The 14,652-nt window shown below is 45.3% G+C and overlaps 1 protein-coding gene across 2 annotated transcripts in view; it reads right to left on the bottom strand.

Moving 5' to 3' along the window:
• Positions 1-1,592: 1,592 nt before the first annotated feature.
• Positions 1,593-14,652, bottom strand: part of LOC107376820 (F-box/WD repeat-containing protein 7) — a 49,971-nt gene continuing 36,911 nt past the window's right edge. For both annotated transcript variants that reach the window (XM_015946115.3, XM_015946116.3), the window contains 11 exons: positions 12,199-12,281; positions 11,893-12,028; positions 11,350-11,484; positions 11,154-11,277; positions 4,919-5,163; positions 3,213-3,394; positions 2,809-3,034; positions 2,669-2,735; positions 2,455-2,598; positions 2,210-2,359; positions 1,593-1,921 (listed from right to left, as the gene is read on the bottom strand). In XM_015946115.3, the coding sequence (XP_015801601.3) occupies positions 1,782-1,921; positions 2,210-2,359; positions 2,455-2,598; positions 2,669-2,735; positions 2,809-3,034; positions 3,213-3,394; positions 4,919-5,163; positions 11,154-11,277; positions 11,350-11,484; positions 11,893-12,028; positions 12,199-12,281 (1,632 nt within the window). In that variant the 3' untranslated portion in view covers positions 1,593-1,781. The remainder of the gene's footprint in view (positions 1,922-2,209; positions 2,360-2,454; positions 2,599-2,668; positions 2,736-2,808; positions 3,035-3,212; positions 3,395-4,918; positions 5,164-11,153; positions 11,278-11,349; positions 11,485-11,892; positions 12,029-12,198; positions 12,282-14,652) is intronic.

Consider the following 14,652-nt stretch of genomic DNA (forward strand, 5'->3'; position numbering starts at 1 on the left):
AGTGTTGTGCCGTCGTCAGGTAAAAACTCTGCACTGTATTTTAATTTAAATCAGCCATTGCTATTGGCTAAGAGGTATGCTATGATGTACACTGGTACATTATGATGTCACAATGCTGTCGTGAGCCTGTGTGTGTGTGTATTTGTTAGCGGCTCCGCCCTCTCGCTCTGCCTGGCAACAGCATTTGTTGCATTTTTCAAACATGAAGTGGGATTGGAGTTAGACTCTGGTAGGGGGTGACTTGCTCTTTAAAAAAAGGCCATAAAGAGTCATGATCGTGTCTAAAATAAAGACAGTTGAGCTGGATGAGAGCCGCGTGGATCGTTTGTCTCTAAAACAGTAATAAACGTTTATCAGGAGGGGCGGGATCCACTCGAGCAGAAACACAAACATTTCTTCTACTCGAGTTTGTTTCTATTCTTTTTGAGAAAATCACACATTTAAGAGAAACCATAGAAAATATTCTGATTGATAAATGATATATTTTATTATTATTATATCGTAATAATGACTAAGCTCAGGCCTGCTCTAGAATTATAAAGTCTCTTTGATTTATTTTAGTTATTAATAAAATAAGAGTCAGATAATGGCTGTATGAAAATAATTTGACTCTTCTCTGATGCTGGATTAGAGATTATGGATTATGGGACCGGGTGGCTCACTGGGCTGCGACTGATGAGGCGTGAGACAATTTGGGAGGAAGTTTCTAGATTATCTCAGAACAGCTCCCCTGCGTGAGCGACGGTGTCTCGCCGTCGTTCCGCAGGAACTCTGAACAACTCCGAACAGACGCTGGGAGGAGCTGGAGACCAGACTGAGACTAAAGGAAACTAAATAATTTGCTCAATATATTAAAATAGATTCGTGGACGCTGACAAATCAGTCAAAACAAAAAAAAAAAAAAAAAACCTAATGCTCACAACAGACCTCGTCTCAGAAGTGTCCACAGCTGGGACATTTATGCACCTCTAACTGGTTGCAGCCCAGTGAGCTACTAGTTTTAATAAAGTGTGGCTCAGAAGGAGATGAAGACAGGATTATCAGGACTGGTATTTAAATATTTCTCATCATTTAGGAACTCTTTTAAGACTATTTTACTGCTTTTTCTGGAAACAGGTAGAGGAATGAATCGGCGAAACTCTGAGGTCCTAGAACTTTTCTCCCTTCTCCAGATTTCCCTCCACTTCCATCAGAAACATGTGGACAAACCAAACCTCCGACTGATTCAGAGGTCTTCAGTACTCCGGATGTGAGGCTCTGGTTGTGGTTTCCCTCGCTGCATGATGGGAAAACCGTTTGCTTCCCAAACGTGTAACAGCGGGGCTGAGCTGGTTAGAAGCTCGGAAACAGACCAAATGTGAAATAAACAACACTGACAGAACGTGAGGCTCGTCTCCGGCGTCTCTGAGGGCCGGTTGTCTCTGTCCGTCAGGATTTGGTAGGATTGGATTGGTTCGTTTGAATCATCTCCTCCTCATTGGTACAGCAGCAAAAAGAGAAAGGAATGGCCTCGCTCGTCGTCGTTTCCCATCAGCTACATTCAAACTCCCATCAGTCTCTGAGAGGGAGACACCTGAGCATCGTGTAGTGTTTCTGTCCTCCATCAGGCTGTTTAAGTGTCCTCCAGCAGCAAACATGGCAACCAATCAGAACATGTCGTAACATTCACACCTGACCGATGAGAGGAAACTGGATTCGGTCAGGACTTTGGTAAAAAAAAAAAAGGTCTATGGCTTTGCCATTACTAAGTAAACCCCCAGTGAAGTGTTCCTTTTCCTCTTTCAATTTATGTCCACCGCCTCCTTCTTCTCGTCCAGGTCGAAGTCCAACACCAGCAGTTTGGTCTCCTCTGTGCCGTTCCTGCTTCCTGCGGCGCACACTAGCCGGGTGTCGGACGCCCGGATTCGCCACACAACTCCACCTGGAGAGAATCAAGGGAGCGTTTACAGACAAACGCAGAATTGTCCTAAAGAGGACAAAATGTCTTTTGTCCACTTTAGGCATACTAATCCAGACCCTTAAACGTTTTTTAAAAAAAAAGGTTGATGATTTGGACTTAAGGCTTTAAATGGTTGATGAAGGCGTTCCTCAGGGATGAATACTCGGCCCACTGCAGAATCACTTTATATGCTGATGATACCATCGTGTAAATCACACAAAACGCTCCACATTTTTAAGGAAACTTTATGTAAAGGTGCGCATTTCTGACCTGAGCCCCGACTCTGCAGAACCACCACATCCCGCAGCCAGGCTCCGGTCCGCAGGTCCCACAGTTTAACCGTCCCGTCATCAGAACTAGACAGAACCAGACCTCTGCAGAACTGCAGACACGTCACTGCTGACTGGTGCTTGTTGGGACCTGAAGGAAACACATCAACACGCGGTGACCCCTGACCTCAAACACAACGCTCTTTCAGCTGATGAAGATATTTTACCACAGTGTCCTCATCTCACCTTGCAGTGTGTGGAGACACTGTCCTGACCGGATGTCCCACACTCGCACCGTGGAGTCGGCATTCCCGGAAACCAGTATGTGGTCACGCAGCTCCATGCCGCTCGTCAGGGATTGGTGGCCGGTCAGCGTGTGGACACACCCACCTGGATTTACCAGATCCAGTTTAGCTCGTTTACATTTAAGATTCGTCAAGCTATCACCTACTATTTCTACCTGTCTCTGCATCCCAGACTCGGATGGACGTGTCCAACGAGCCGCTCACCACAAACACGCCGTCAAACTGAAGGAATAAAAACTGTTACAACCCAAACAGGAGACTTGGCTTGAGTCAGAGTTTAAAGGTGTGTCCTTACCTGGAGAGAGTAAACTCTGTTGGTGTGTCCCTGCAGTGTGTGAAGACACACCTCCGTCTCGGGGTCCCAAACCTTCACCATGTAGTCGTAGCCCCCTGACACGACGCGCCGGCCGTCGTACTGGACGCAGCGCACTGCAGCCACGTGACCCGTCAGCACGTGCTCACAGCGACCCGTTGATACGTCCCAAACGCGCAGCGTCGTGTCCCGAGAGCCCGACACCACCCTGGGGGGGGGGGAGGCACCGTGTCACTGACACGTCAGCAAATTGGAACATCCCTTTGTCTGATAGAATCTCACAGCATATCATTATTTGTGCAACCAAATAAAAAATATTACAACTAAATTATTGCATTTGCTGGTTACCATAGAGATAAGGAGTTCCTGAGGTGTGTGTGTATAACCTGTTGCCGTGGAGATGCATACAGCGCACGGTGGATGTGTGTCCGTACAGCGTGTGCACACACTTGCCGCTCTCGGCGTCCCACACACGCAGCGTCCGGTCGGTGGAGCCGCTGATCACCGTGGCGACGGCCATCTGACTGCACCAGACGCCTCCGGTGTGGCCCATCAACGTGCGCAGACACTGAGACAGGAAGACACGGAGACGAGGGGGGCAGACGCTTAATTTAGACAGCTCTGGAATAAACGGGGTGACGTCTGAGGGCACCACCGGAGTAAAAAACAGGAAAAGTGACGCGTGAGTAAATATTTGTGATTTTAAAACTGTGATTAACACCAAACAAAACCAAAAAATGATGATTAGAGTTTAAATTCTGTTTAAACCTGAATACTTTCTGCATTTCAGGTAAAGTGTTTAAATCCCATCTGTTGACAGAACTGTCTGAAAACTAAACGAGCTCGTTGGACGGAGAGGAGCTGCTTATTTCCACTGTTACATTCTTTATAAACCTGCGTGTCAATATTTGTTCCACTTTCACAGCTACTATCCAAGGACGCACTGAAAGAATGCCGTTTCCCCTCCAAAGTGCTGTGGTGGGGGTTGCCGTGGCAACGTGGGGCAAACGTTGCAGAGGCAAGAGGAGGAAGCCAGTAGCAGCGGCACCACCCGGCTCTGGAGCCGTCACGCCGTGCTGACGGGTTTGCTTAAGACAGAGGGGATGGAGGTGATGAAGCCCGCTCTTCTTCCATCAGTACTAACCAAAAGGACTAATGATGTAATGGTTTCCACGACGATGACGTGTCTTAAAGAAGACCGGGACAGGTCTGCACAGAGACTGGGTGTGTTGGGTTGAAGAATGTTTAACCGAAACCAGACGGACACACGTGTCCCTCACCTGAGCCACGTTTCTGTTCCACACCAAACATCCCTGATCCGAAACATCTGAACTGTGCTCCTTCAGGATTCTGTGTGGAATTCTTCTGACTCACAAAACGGCCGTCTCATCTCCCTAACGTTTGTAATTTAAACACCAGATATGAGGCTAAATAGTTGCCCCAGGGTCAGAACGACTTGTTGGTTTTATTTTCTGCATGTTGGCAAGAAGATAAATGAAGACTGTATCTATAGGACATAAATGGGGTTAAAGGTCAGCAGGTGTTCGCTGCAGGAGAACATCATGTGAGTAAAAACTAAAGTACCTGCAAACAGAGACAGAGTGTTTTCTCCTTTAACACACAAGCTGTATAAACTGCATTGAAACAAAGCAGCCTGGGGCGGTGTGTGTGTGTGTGTGTTTAAACAGCTTTTCTGCAACACGCCTGGACGGGTCGGTTGGCTTCTGTTAAACCAAACCAGCAGTCAGACACTAAAGACCTTTCATATGACTAAAGGAGCCTACGGGTCGTTAGACATCATGTTTTATCGCTGCAGGATGAAATCCGGCCCTGAAATTAAAATCTAAATTACTCAGAGGAAATAAAAGCCTTAAATAAATAACACCTCTCAGGAGCCAGGAGGGCACGCGAGCATCAGTAGCTCCTAGCAAGCTGAAAATTAAGCAAGGACTAACACACACAGACGCACGCACGTACACACACACCACAAAGTGAGTGCACGGACCCACAGACACTGATGTGGTTTCAGCTGAAGCAGCAGGATGACACCATCTACATAATCAATATGTCTGCCTCTGCGACGGTCTCCTACCTTCCCGGTGATGGCCGACCAGACTTTGAGCGTGTTGTCGTCGGAGCCGCTCACTATCAGGTCTCCGCTGAACTGCAGGCAAGTGATCACATGATCGTCGTGACCTTTTAACACAGAGGGCTCCCTGTCGTCGCCCCTCCTCCAGTTGGTCTCTATGCGATGCTGTCTGATGTAGGCCGATTTCCACGGGCTGATGTCAGCACCGGGTTGCTCACAATCCCTGCGATGTACACGCTCTGATATACCTGGAGAGGCAGACGCATCAGAGACTCGGGTTATCAGAACGCAGTATTTTTTTCTTTTTTTTGAAGAAGGATCTTGTTTATGTTGAAAGTTTCATTTCAAAGTAAAGGGAAATTATGCTGGTTTCCTGTTCTATATTTGAAATAACACTAAAGGAGAGTTTCATAAATAAAAATGAAGAACATTAAACCATAAAGATCCCTGATTCAGCCCAACAAAGCATTATCTCACTGGCCTGTGACTGTTGGAGACTCTGTATATCCGACATTAAAGTGTATGACACTATGGTGTATGACACTAAGGTGTATGAAACTAGGGTGTATGAAACTAGGGTGTATGACACTAAGGTGTATGAAACTAGGGTGTATGACACTAAGGTGTATGAAACTAAGGTGTATGAAACTAGGGTGTATGACACTAAGGTGTATGACACTAAGGTGTATGAAACTAGGGTGTATGACACTAAGGTGTATGAAACTAAGGTGTATGAAACTAGGGTGTATGACACTAAGGTGTATGAAACTAGGGTGTATGACACTAAGGTGTATGAAACTAGGGTGTATGACACTAAGGTGTATGAAACTAAGGTGTATGAAACTAGGGTGTATGACACTAAGGTGTATGAAACTAGGGTGTATGAAACTAGGGTGTATGACACTAAGGTGTATGAAACTAGGGTGTATGACACTAAGGTGTATGACACTAAGGTGTATGAAACTAGGGTGTATGACACTAAGGTGTATGAAACTAGGGTGTATGAAACTAGGGTGTATGACACTAAGGTGTATGAAACTAGGGTGTATGAAACTAGGGTGTATGACACTAAGGTGTATGAAACTAGGGTGTATGACACTAAGGTGTATGAAACTAGGGTGTATGACACTAAGGTGTATGAAACTAGGGTGTATGAAACTAGGGTGTATGAAACTAGGGTGTATGAAACTAGGGTGTATGACACTAAGGTGTATGAAACTAGGGTGTATGACACTAAGGTGTATGAAACTAGGGTGTATGAAACTAGGGTGTATGAAACTAGGGTGTATGAAACTAGGGTGTATGACACTAAGGTGTATGAAACTAGGGTGTATGAAACTAGGGTGTATGACACTAAGGTGTATGAAACTAGGGTGTATGAAACTAGGGTGTATGACACTAAGGTGTATGAAACTAGGGTGTATGACACTAAGGTGTATGAAACTAGGGTGTATGAAACTAGGGTGTATGACACTAAGGTGTATGAAACTAGGGTGTATGAAACTAGGGTGTATGACACTAAGGTTTATGAAACTAAGGAGTATGAAACTAGGGTGTATGAAACTAGGGTGCATGACACTAAGGTGTATGAAACTAGGGTGTATGAAACTAAGGTGTATGACACTAGGGTGTATGAAACTAGGGTGTATGAAACTAAGGTGTATGAAACTAGGGTGTATGAAACCAGGGTGTATGACACTAAGGTGTATGAAACTAGGGTGTATGAAACTAGGGTGTATGACACTAAGGTGTATGAAACTAGGGTGTATGAAACTAGGGTGTATGAATCTAAGGTGTATGAAACTAGGGTGTATGACACTAGGGTGTATGACACTAAGGTGTATGAAACTAGGGTGTATGAAACTATGGTGTATGAAACTAGGGTGTATGAAACTAGGGTGTATGAAACTAGGGTGTATGACACTAAGGTGTATGAAACTATGGTGTATGAAACTATGGTGTATGAAACTAAGGTGTATGAAACTATGGTGTATGAAACTAGGGTGTATGACACTAGTGTGTATGACACTAAGGTGTATGACACTAAGGTGTATGAAACTAGAGTGTATGAAACTAGGGTGTATGAAACTAGGGTGTATGAAACTAAGGTGTATGAAACTAAGGTGTATGAAACTAGGGTGTATGAAACTAGGGTGTATGACACTAAGGTGTATGAAACTAGGGTGTATGACACTAATGTGTATGACTAGGGTGTATGACACTAAGGTGTATGAAACTAGGGTGTATGAAACTAGGGTGTATGACACTAAGGTGTATGAAACTAGGGTGTATGAAACTAGGGTGTATGACACTAAGGTGTATGAAACTAGGGTGTATGAAACTAGGGTGTATGACACTAAGGTGTATGAAACTAGGGTGTATGAAACTAGGGTGTATGAAACTAGGGTGTATGAAACTAGGGTGTATGACACTAAGGTGTATGAAACTAGGGTGTATGACACTAGGGTGTATGACATTAAGGTGTATGAAACTAGGGTGTATGAAACTAGGGTGTATGAAACTAGGGTGTATGACACTAAGGTGTATGAAACTAGGGTGTATGACACTAAGGTGTATGAAACTAGGGTGTATGACACTAAGGTGTATGAAACTAGGGTGTATGAAACTAGGGTGTATGACACTAGGGTGTATGACACTAGGGTGTATGACACTAATGTGCATGACTAGGGTGTATGACACTAGGGTGTATGAAACTAGGGTGTATGACACTAATGTGTATGACTAGGGTGTATGAAACTAATGTGTATGACTAGGGTGTATGACACTAAGGTGTATGAAACTAGGGTTACTGTTTTGCAGATGCATGGTTATATAGTAGTGATAGAGTGGTTTAAGTACAACTTAACTGACCCAGACACTCCAACTCCCCCCAGAGTTGTCTCACATTTCTTTTGCGCTTTTGGACTCACTGAAACTAAACTGAAAGTTCCCAGACACCCGCAACGGATCTGTAACTGATAGCTTTGAAGTTAACTCACCAAACATTAGCTTAAATTGCAGTCATTTTACCCAGTAGCTTGAAAGGTAGTAGATTTAAGTGAGCTAAACTATTTAGATCGTATAACAACCATGGCCTGGCTCACACCTTTAGTTATGCTGCTACAGGCTCCAACTGCTGGAGGACATAGTAGGTTAGCCTGGCTCATGTCTTTAGCTATTCAGCTACAGGCGGACATATTGACTTATCCCTTCTTACTATCTCCCTGCTTCTGCTCAGTAGAAGGGATTAAAATGCAGATTAAATCCAACCGGATAGATGTGTATGGGCTGATTTTATTACACCTGAACTGAAGATACAGCAAACACCTGTCCTGAACCTGATCAGGACTAGACTTGTTGTCTTTAGCTCCTTCAGATGACCGTTGCTGTGAAATGGAGCTTCTTAACTAAACCAAATTAAGCCGAGTTATGAGCTCTGAAAGCAAATCAGTTATTCATCAGTTGTCTAATAAATGAATGACAGCCTATCATGTGTGTTTCCTCATGCTGGTTAGCATGAACAAGCACAGCCGTGTCATTAGTATGTAAGTGGAGCACTGCTAATGAAGGCTAGCTACATTTGTATTCTGACTGACTTGTGACTAACAGCAACACGGTTCCCAGTGGTGGAGCAGGACGGGTAATAATTAGCCTTATTTATGGAGCCGTGGAGCCGCAGCTAGCACTGCCTCATTAGTATGGCTGTGTTGTGGCGCTAACGCTAGGTAGCCTCATTGGTATGGCTGCCGAGTGCTGGCAGTGAATCTCCACTGACTGGCATAACGCCCAGACACGCACACGCGCGCGCACACACACACACACACACACACACACACACACACACACACACACACGCACACACACGCACGCACACGCACACACACACACACAGCCACTGCATTGCGCTGAATGAAAGGAGTGATGGATTGTGTGTAGCAGGATCTCCATCTCACCTCCAGGTTAGAAAGCTTTTTACATCTAGAGTCTTCTCTCATCTGCCTGTTGTTGTTTGTCGTGTGGAAACCCACCTGTAGTGTTTCTGCTCAGGTAACTAATCCATAAACAACAGCTGTACATGTTTTCAGACCAGATCATCGACAACCTGCCTCCTGCCCTCCTCCTCCCGCTCTTTATTTATTCATCAGGTTTTATTTGCTGCTGCTCGGCGCTGCTAACTTCCCCTTCAGGTAAACATCTAGCTCCAAGTGGAACTGGCTCTTCTATCAGGTAACGGTCCAAGACAGGGATCGTCTTCGTCTCAGAGTTTATTTAATGCATCATTCTGAGGGTTAACGCTGCTCTAAAATACAAGAAAACAGGATAAATAATCAAATCCTAACAGATAAACTTACTCTAAAAACATTTATTTCTGACAACTAACGCATTTAATTTAGTGCTTTTTCACCAATCCAATATTTTTGCCTTAAACAAAATCTTTTACCGTCTGAATGATTCATAATCAGAGTTAAACTGATCAAGAATCAACAAAACAACCAAAATATCCTAAAACGTATTTAAAAAGCAGCAAAGACCCATTAAAAACACGCTGGATCAGACTGCAGCTCAGATCTGAAACATGCTACCCAATAGGAGGATCTTTTGTGATGTCAGTGTTTGTTTCTCACATTGCGTGGCGGGAGTGTGTGGCATGTAGCGGCGCATTTAGCCTATAATTCGGTTGTTTTTCACATTTAGAGGAGGACTTAGCGAGGCAGATGGATCATTCTTGCTGTGTGGTTGATAGGTCGGCTCGTGGGAGGCTTGATAAAAAGTTTTACTGGAATTTCCTCCGTAAACAACCGCTAAATATGAAAGAGATGATTGTGGTGCTCCCTGGATGACTGAGGACCTTCACCAGAGATGACAGCGAGCGACCCGGACTCTCCGACGAAAGCCTGGACTCGTGCAGCACCGGACAGTTAGTGAGGCTCACTCTGATCACGGTAAGTCCTTGTGACTACGTATTTGTTCGTTAGAGAAGATGTCGTTAAAAACATTCATGTTTGTGTATTTTAAATCCATGTTCTGATTCAGGCGTCTCACACCGCTCTCATTAAATAATAAACAAACGAGGGCACTGACTGATGAAGACGTACCCAGACCTGCTGCAGCAGTGAGGATTTATCGGTTTTCTTTGGCCGCTACCCACAGGTGATGTAAATAACGCCGTGAGCTAACTGCTGCCATTAGCGCGACCACAGCTTTCTGTTTTCAGAAGAAATCAGCTCAGCTTTCCCTTAAAACTAAACGATCGCCGGCCTCCAGAGGCCAGGAAGCCTTTCGTTTTTCACGAGCGGAGGGTCCGGGTCCCGGCAGCTCTGTGGAAAACCCCCGGTGAATCGGACTGACGTCGTCATCCCAGAGCTCATACAGGCTTTTAACTCATTCACTGCCATTTGCATTTTTTTACTGTTTGAGCATCGGAACGAGCCCCCGCGCTGAGAGAACAAACACCTCAGCCCTGAAGCTGATCTTCATCCGCATACGTCACACGTCACATGATCAGGAAGCAACACATCCATGTGTTAGGAGATCGTTTTGGGCCGTTCCTGTAAAAAAAAGTGAGGCGCGAACCGGAAAAGCGTCTGCCGATCACAATTCGACAACGGATTACGAAAGAACGGATAACGCTCAAAACACACAGATTCTTCCTGATGTAAGAGGTGAGTCTCCGCTTTGTTTTGGTTGTTTTGGCAACGACATCATGCTAGCGCGCAACGTTCTGTGACTCTTAAAAAACCGTAAAAACGGTGAGAAACGCTGGCAGCGAAGGCCGTTAGTGGTCAGGAAACGGCTGGCAGTGAATGAGTTAATGACTTTAACTTTGTCTTTGGTAAAGATGTGAAGCTTCTCCTCTCTTTGGATGTTAAAGTGTTTACTTATCCAGGATTTCGCCCACAAACTCTCCTAAAAGTGTTGATATCAGGGTTCCTACAGGCTTCATCAAGTTCAATTCAAGACTTTTTAAGATGTTATTTCCAAATTCTTAGATTTAATGCTTTTGAGACTTTTTAAGACACCGCGGGAACCCTGGATATATCGTGTGTGTGTGTGTGTGTGTGTGTGTGTGTGTGTGTGTGTGTGTGTGTGTGTGTTGTTGTTGTTGTCACACAGCCACTCGCGCGTGAGCACTAAGATGAAAAAAGATGTCAACAAAGATCCTCCTGTAGGTGGAACATTTAAAGGACTAAACCAATTGAACCCAGAGTTCTGAGGTGTGATGGGGGTCAAAGGTCACCTTCCTCGCGGCACTTCTCCCTCCACAGCAGGTTGTCCTCAGCCAGGATCCTCCAGTACCTGCAGGTCTGAGCGGCCTGCAGCAGGTCTCTGGGGGCCAGGAAGGTCAGCACGTACAGGGCCAGCTGCAGACACAAACAGAACCTTAGAACCGGGCCCGGTTCTGGGTCTGGGAGATGCTCCCCACGTGGCTGTACCTCTTTGGGCAGCAGCGAGATGAAGTCTCTCTGGAACTGAGGCTCGATCACCTGCATCATGTGCTTCACCTGGCTGGTCTCACAGCGGTCGATCAGCTCGTCCAGAGCCAGGAGACGCTCTGGACCGCTCCACGTCTGCAGGACGGGACACAGGGCCGTTAGAACCGCCATCAGTACCGTTTACCCAACGTCTGACTCTCCTGCTTCGTCTCCTTTTCATCTTTGATCTTCCTCTGGAAGCTACAGAGGGCAGCAGCCATGTTGTTTCTGTTTGGCTGTGCGTGCGCGTGCGTGCGTGCGTGCGTGTGTGTGTGCGTGTGTGTGTGTGTGTGTGCGTGTGTGTCCTTGCATGCTCCTTTTAGTGGTTGCACAAGTACAGCTCTGAGGCAGATTGTGTTCAGGAAGCAGAAGGAGACGAATCCATTTGGCACAAGAACAGGGCTGGAGGTCAGACTCAGGAGCAGCAGGTTCTGGCTCTGACTGGCCCAGAAGAACCGTTTTGGTTCCACAGGTGAGAATATTCCATCTGAACAAGAGGCTCACCTGAAAGGTGAGGAGCCAGTCCTGCAGGCCCGAAGGAGGCGGGCCCGAGGTGACCCGTCGTCTCTGAGCCGAGTGCCCATTGGCCAGCCGCAGGTCCCCGAAGGTGGTGGGCGTGGCCTGAGCCAGGCTGGCGGGGCTGCAGAGGAAGATGCAGAAGCTAAAGCTGCTGCTGTTGAATCTTTCTGTTCATTTATTTAATTAACAGAAGCAGAGGTCTTGAGTCCAACATCGGTGGTTCTAAACCACACCAGATGCATCTAAGCTGACCTCCACGGAGACACGACCACCGTAACGGACTGAAGGTACCTGAGGTAGCCGCTGCCCTTGCAGTGTTTCTTCCCCGATGGGAACGGCCGTCCATCTGGACCGTGGTCCAGCTTCCTCTTCATCTGGAGACACAGAGACATAAAGTATGGTGAGCCCAAGCTCCTGGACCCACAGGACTTACTAAATGATCTAAAAACTTGTTTTCTGTGAAGCCTCGAGGCTGCACCTGGCTCTGCAACGACAGCAACGCACAAAAAGCTTCCACTGGTTTCAAAACGGTTTATCCCAGCGGAGACGTAACACTCGTCCTCGGTTAAATAAAGGAGCTCTAGACGGACGAAGACACAAGCACACGAGTGCTCCTGAACACAAACAGCTAAGTACGCTTCAACAGGAAACTTCAAAATAAAAGCATTTTTCTGAGTAAATCTGTGTCATTTAACAGATTTCTTTTGGTTTTGTAGCTAAATTAGAGAGAAACATGTAGAAAATTGGTGAATTGGTTTTATTGACAGGTCTGAGGACTCGTCTCCAGAGGAGAAACATCCAGAAACCCTCTAACTGTCTCTCTCTCTCTCTGTGTGGGGTGAGCTGGTCCCATCAGGTCTGTCTCTGATCTTCTACCTGCTCTTGTTTATCGTCTCCATGTTGGAGGGACACACTCTAGTCCTCTGGACCTCAGTGGAGCTCCTCATCCAGGAGGACAACACCCAGGTCACTGTTAACCTGACCCCAGACTACTAAAGGGATTACACATGGAGCTGGGATTACTGTGTGGTGTCCCATCAGAGTTCTGGACTGACTGACCCATCAGCTGTGTCTCTTGTCCATCAGGTCCAACTACTAAAAGCACAAACTTCTTCTGTGTTCTGATCCATAATGAAGCTGAATCGTTTCATCAGATCTCGCCAAATTCCAACATAACAGATGATCCTAAAATAACGTCCTCCCTTCATGACGTATATCAGCAGATTCCTGAGGTAATCATTAAACATGAAAACCGCTCGAGTCTGGAAAAACCACTTCCTGTTCGCGTTCCAGCCTGAAAATCATCAACCAGCTGCTGCAGCCACACAGACGCTGGAAACACCTACACTCTCAGAGGTCCCCGAACGCAGCGACCCGCAGCTCTGAGTCTGCTCCCGACTCTGGGAGCTGAATGAACGCAGGAATGCAGAAAATCGGAGGAATGTGGCCGCCACAGCGCTGGTTTAAAATAGATGAGTGTGTGTGTGTGTGTGTGTGTGTGTGTGTGTGAGACAGAGAAAATGTATGCGAGTGTGTGTGTGTGTGTGTGAACGTTTCAGACTGATTTCCAGTCAGTTTGAACCATTTCGTTCATTCAGACCCAAACTCACTGCCTCTGATCAACATCTGGTCACACCTGTCTGGACCAGCAGAGGAAGCAGAACCCGGCCAGGAGAACGGTTCTCCTGCAGGAACCAGTAGAACCAGAGCAGTCGTTCCAGATGCTCAGAGCACCTCTCAGTTTAGACTCTACCCAGAAGAACTTAATGATTCATCACCTAAAATAATCTCAAAATCATGAAGCTAAAATGATAATAAAGCAACAAAAAGTCCAATAATCAGAATAACACATGCAGGTATTTAGTATTTTTAGGTATTTTGTGTTTTTATAGAACATTTTAGTCCATTTTAAGCTTCTGACTTTAAATATTAAACCCTTTTCTTGGTTTTCTAAACATTTAAGAACCACTGGAGTTACATGTGGGTCTGTATCAGCCTGTAACCTGTAAAAGTGTCAATAACAAACGTTTAAAACGTGTTTACACGTCTACATCAGACTGGATCATGGATTCAGAAGCAGCACAGAGAAATCGGTCTACTGCAGCATAAATATAAATATTTAACAATCCGGTAGTTTGGTGTTTTAATAAAAAGAAACTGTGATTTAAAGTTTTATTAGCTTTTCAGAATAAAAGCCCTTCTTTAAACCAAAATAAACACTTTTTTTGCTCATCAGGTCAAATCTGAAGTTTTAAACCTAAAACAAGCAACAACGCTACAGATCAACCGGAGATAAAAAGTTTAGGTGTTCTAGATTAAAGCAGCTGTCATCAGTAATACCGCCTGTCAGTCTATGGTTTTAATCCCTCCCACTAGGAAAATAACTAATAAATGCTGTTTTTATTAAGTCTCTCAGATTTTTATTCCGGTGGTTTAGGGTAATTTGATGATTTTTCACCCAAACAAGGCAGCAGTTTGGTCTTTTTCAGGCTTTAATCCGTTATCTCTGATGGAGATTAAATCAGTGTTACTGATTTAATCTGACAGAAACCACAGTTCCTGCTGTAGGAGGCTGGAGTTCTGCTGAAACACAAAACATTTGGGATTGTTGCTCCTGCAGGAATAAAAACACATTTAGGTTTAATTCTTGTTGTTTTCAGGCTCATTAATGGGATTTAATGTGTGTGTTGTCAGCCTAAGAAGGGAGAACGTTTGGATTTGCTGCATCCATCTGGAAGTTTGACG

Source organism: Nothobranchius furzeri, chromosome 2, assembly GCF_043380555.1.
Source record: "Nothobranchius furzeri strain GRZ-AD chromosome 2, NfurGRZ-RIMD1, whole genome shotgun sequence".
NCBI classification, from domain to species: domain Eukaryota; kingdom Metazoa; phylum Chordata; class Actinopteri; order Cyprinodontiformes; family Nothobranchiidae; genus Nothobranchius; species Nothobranchius furzeri.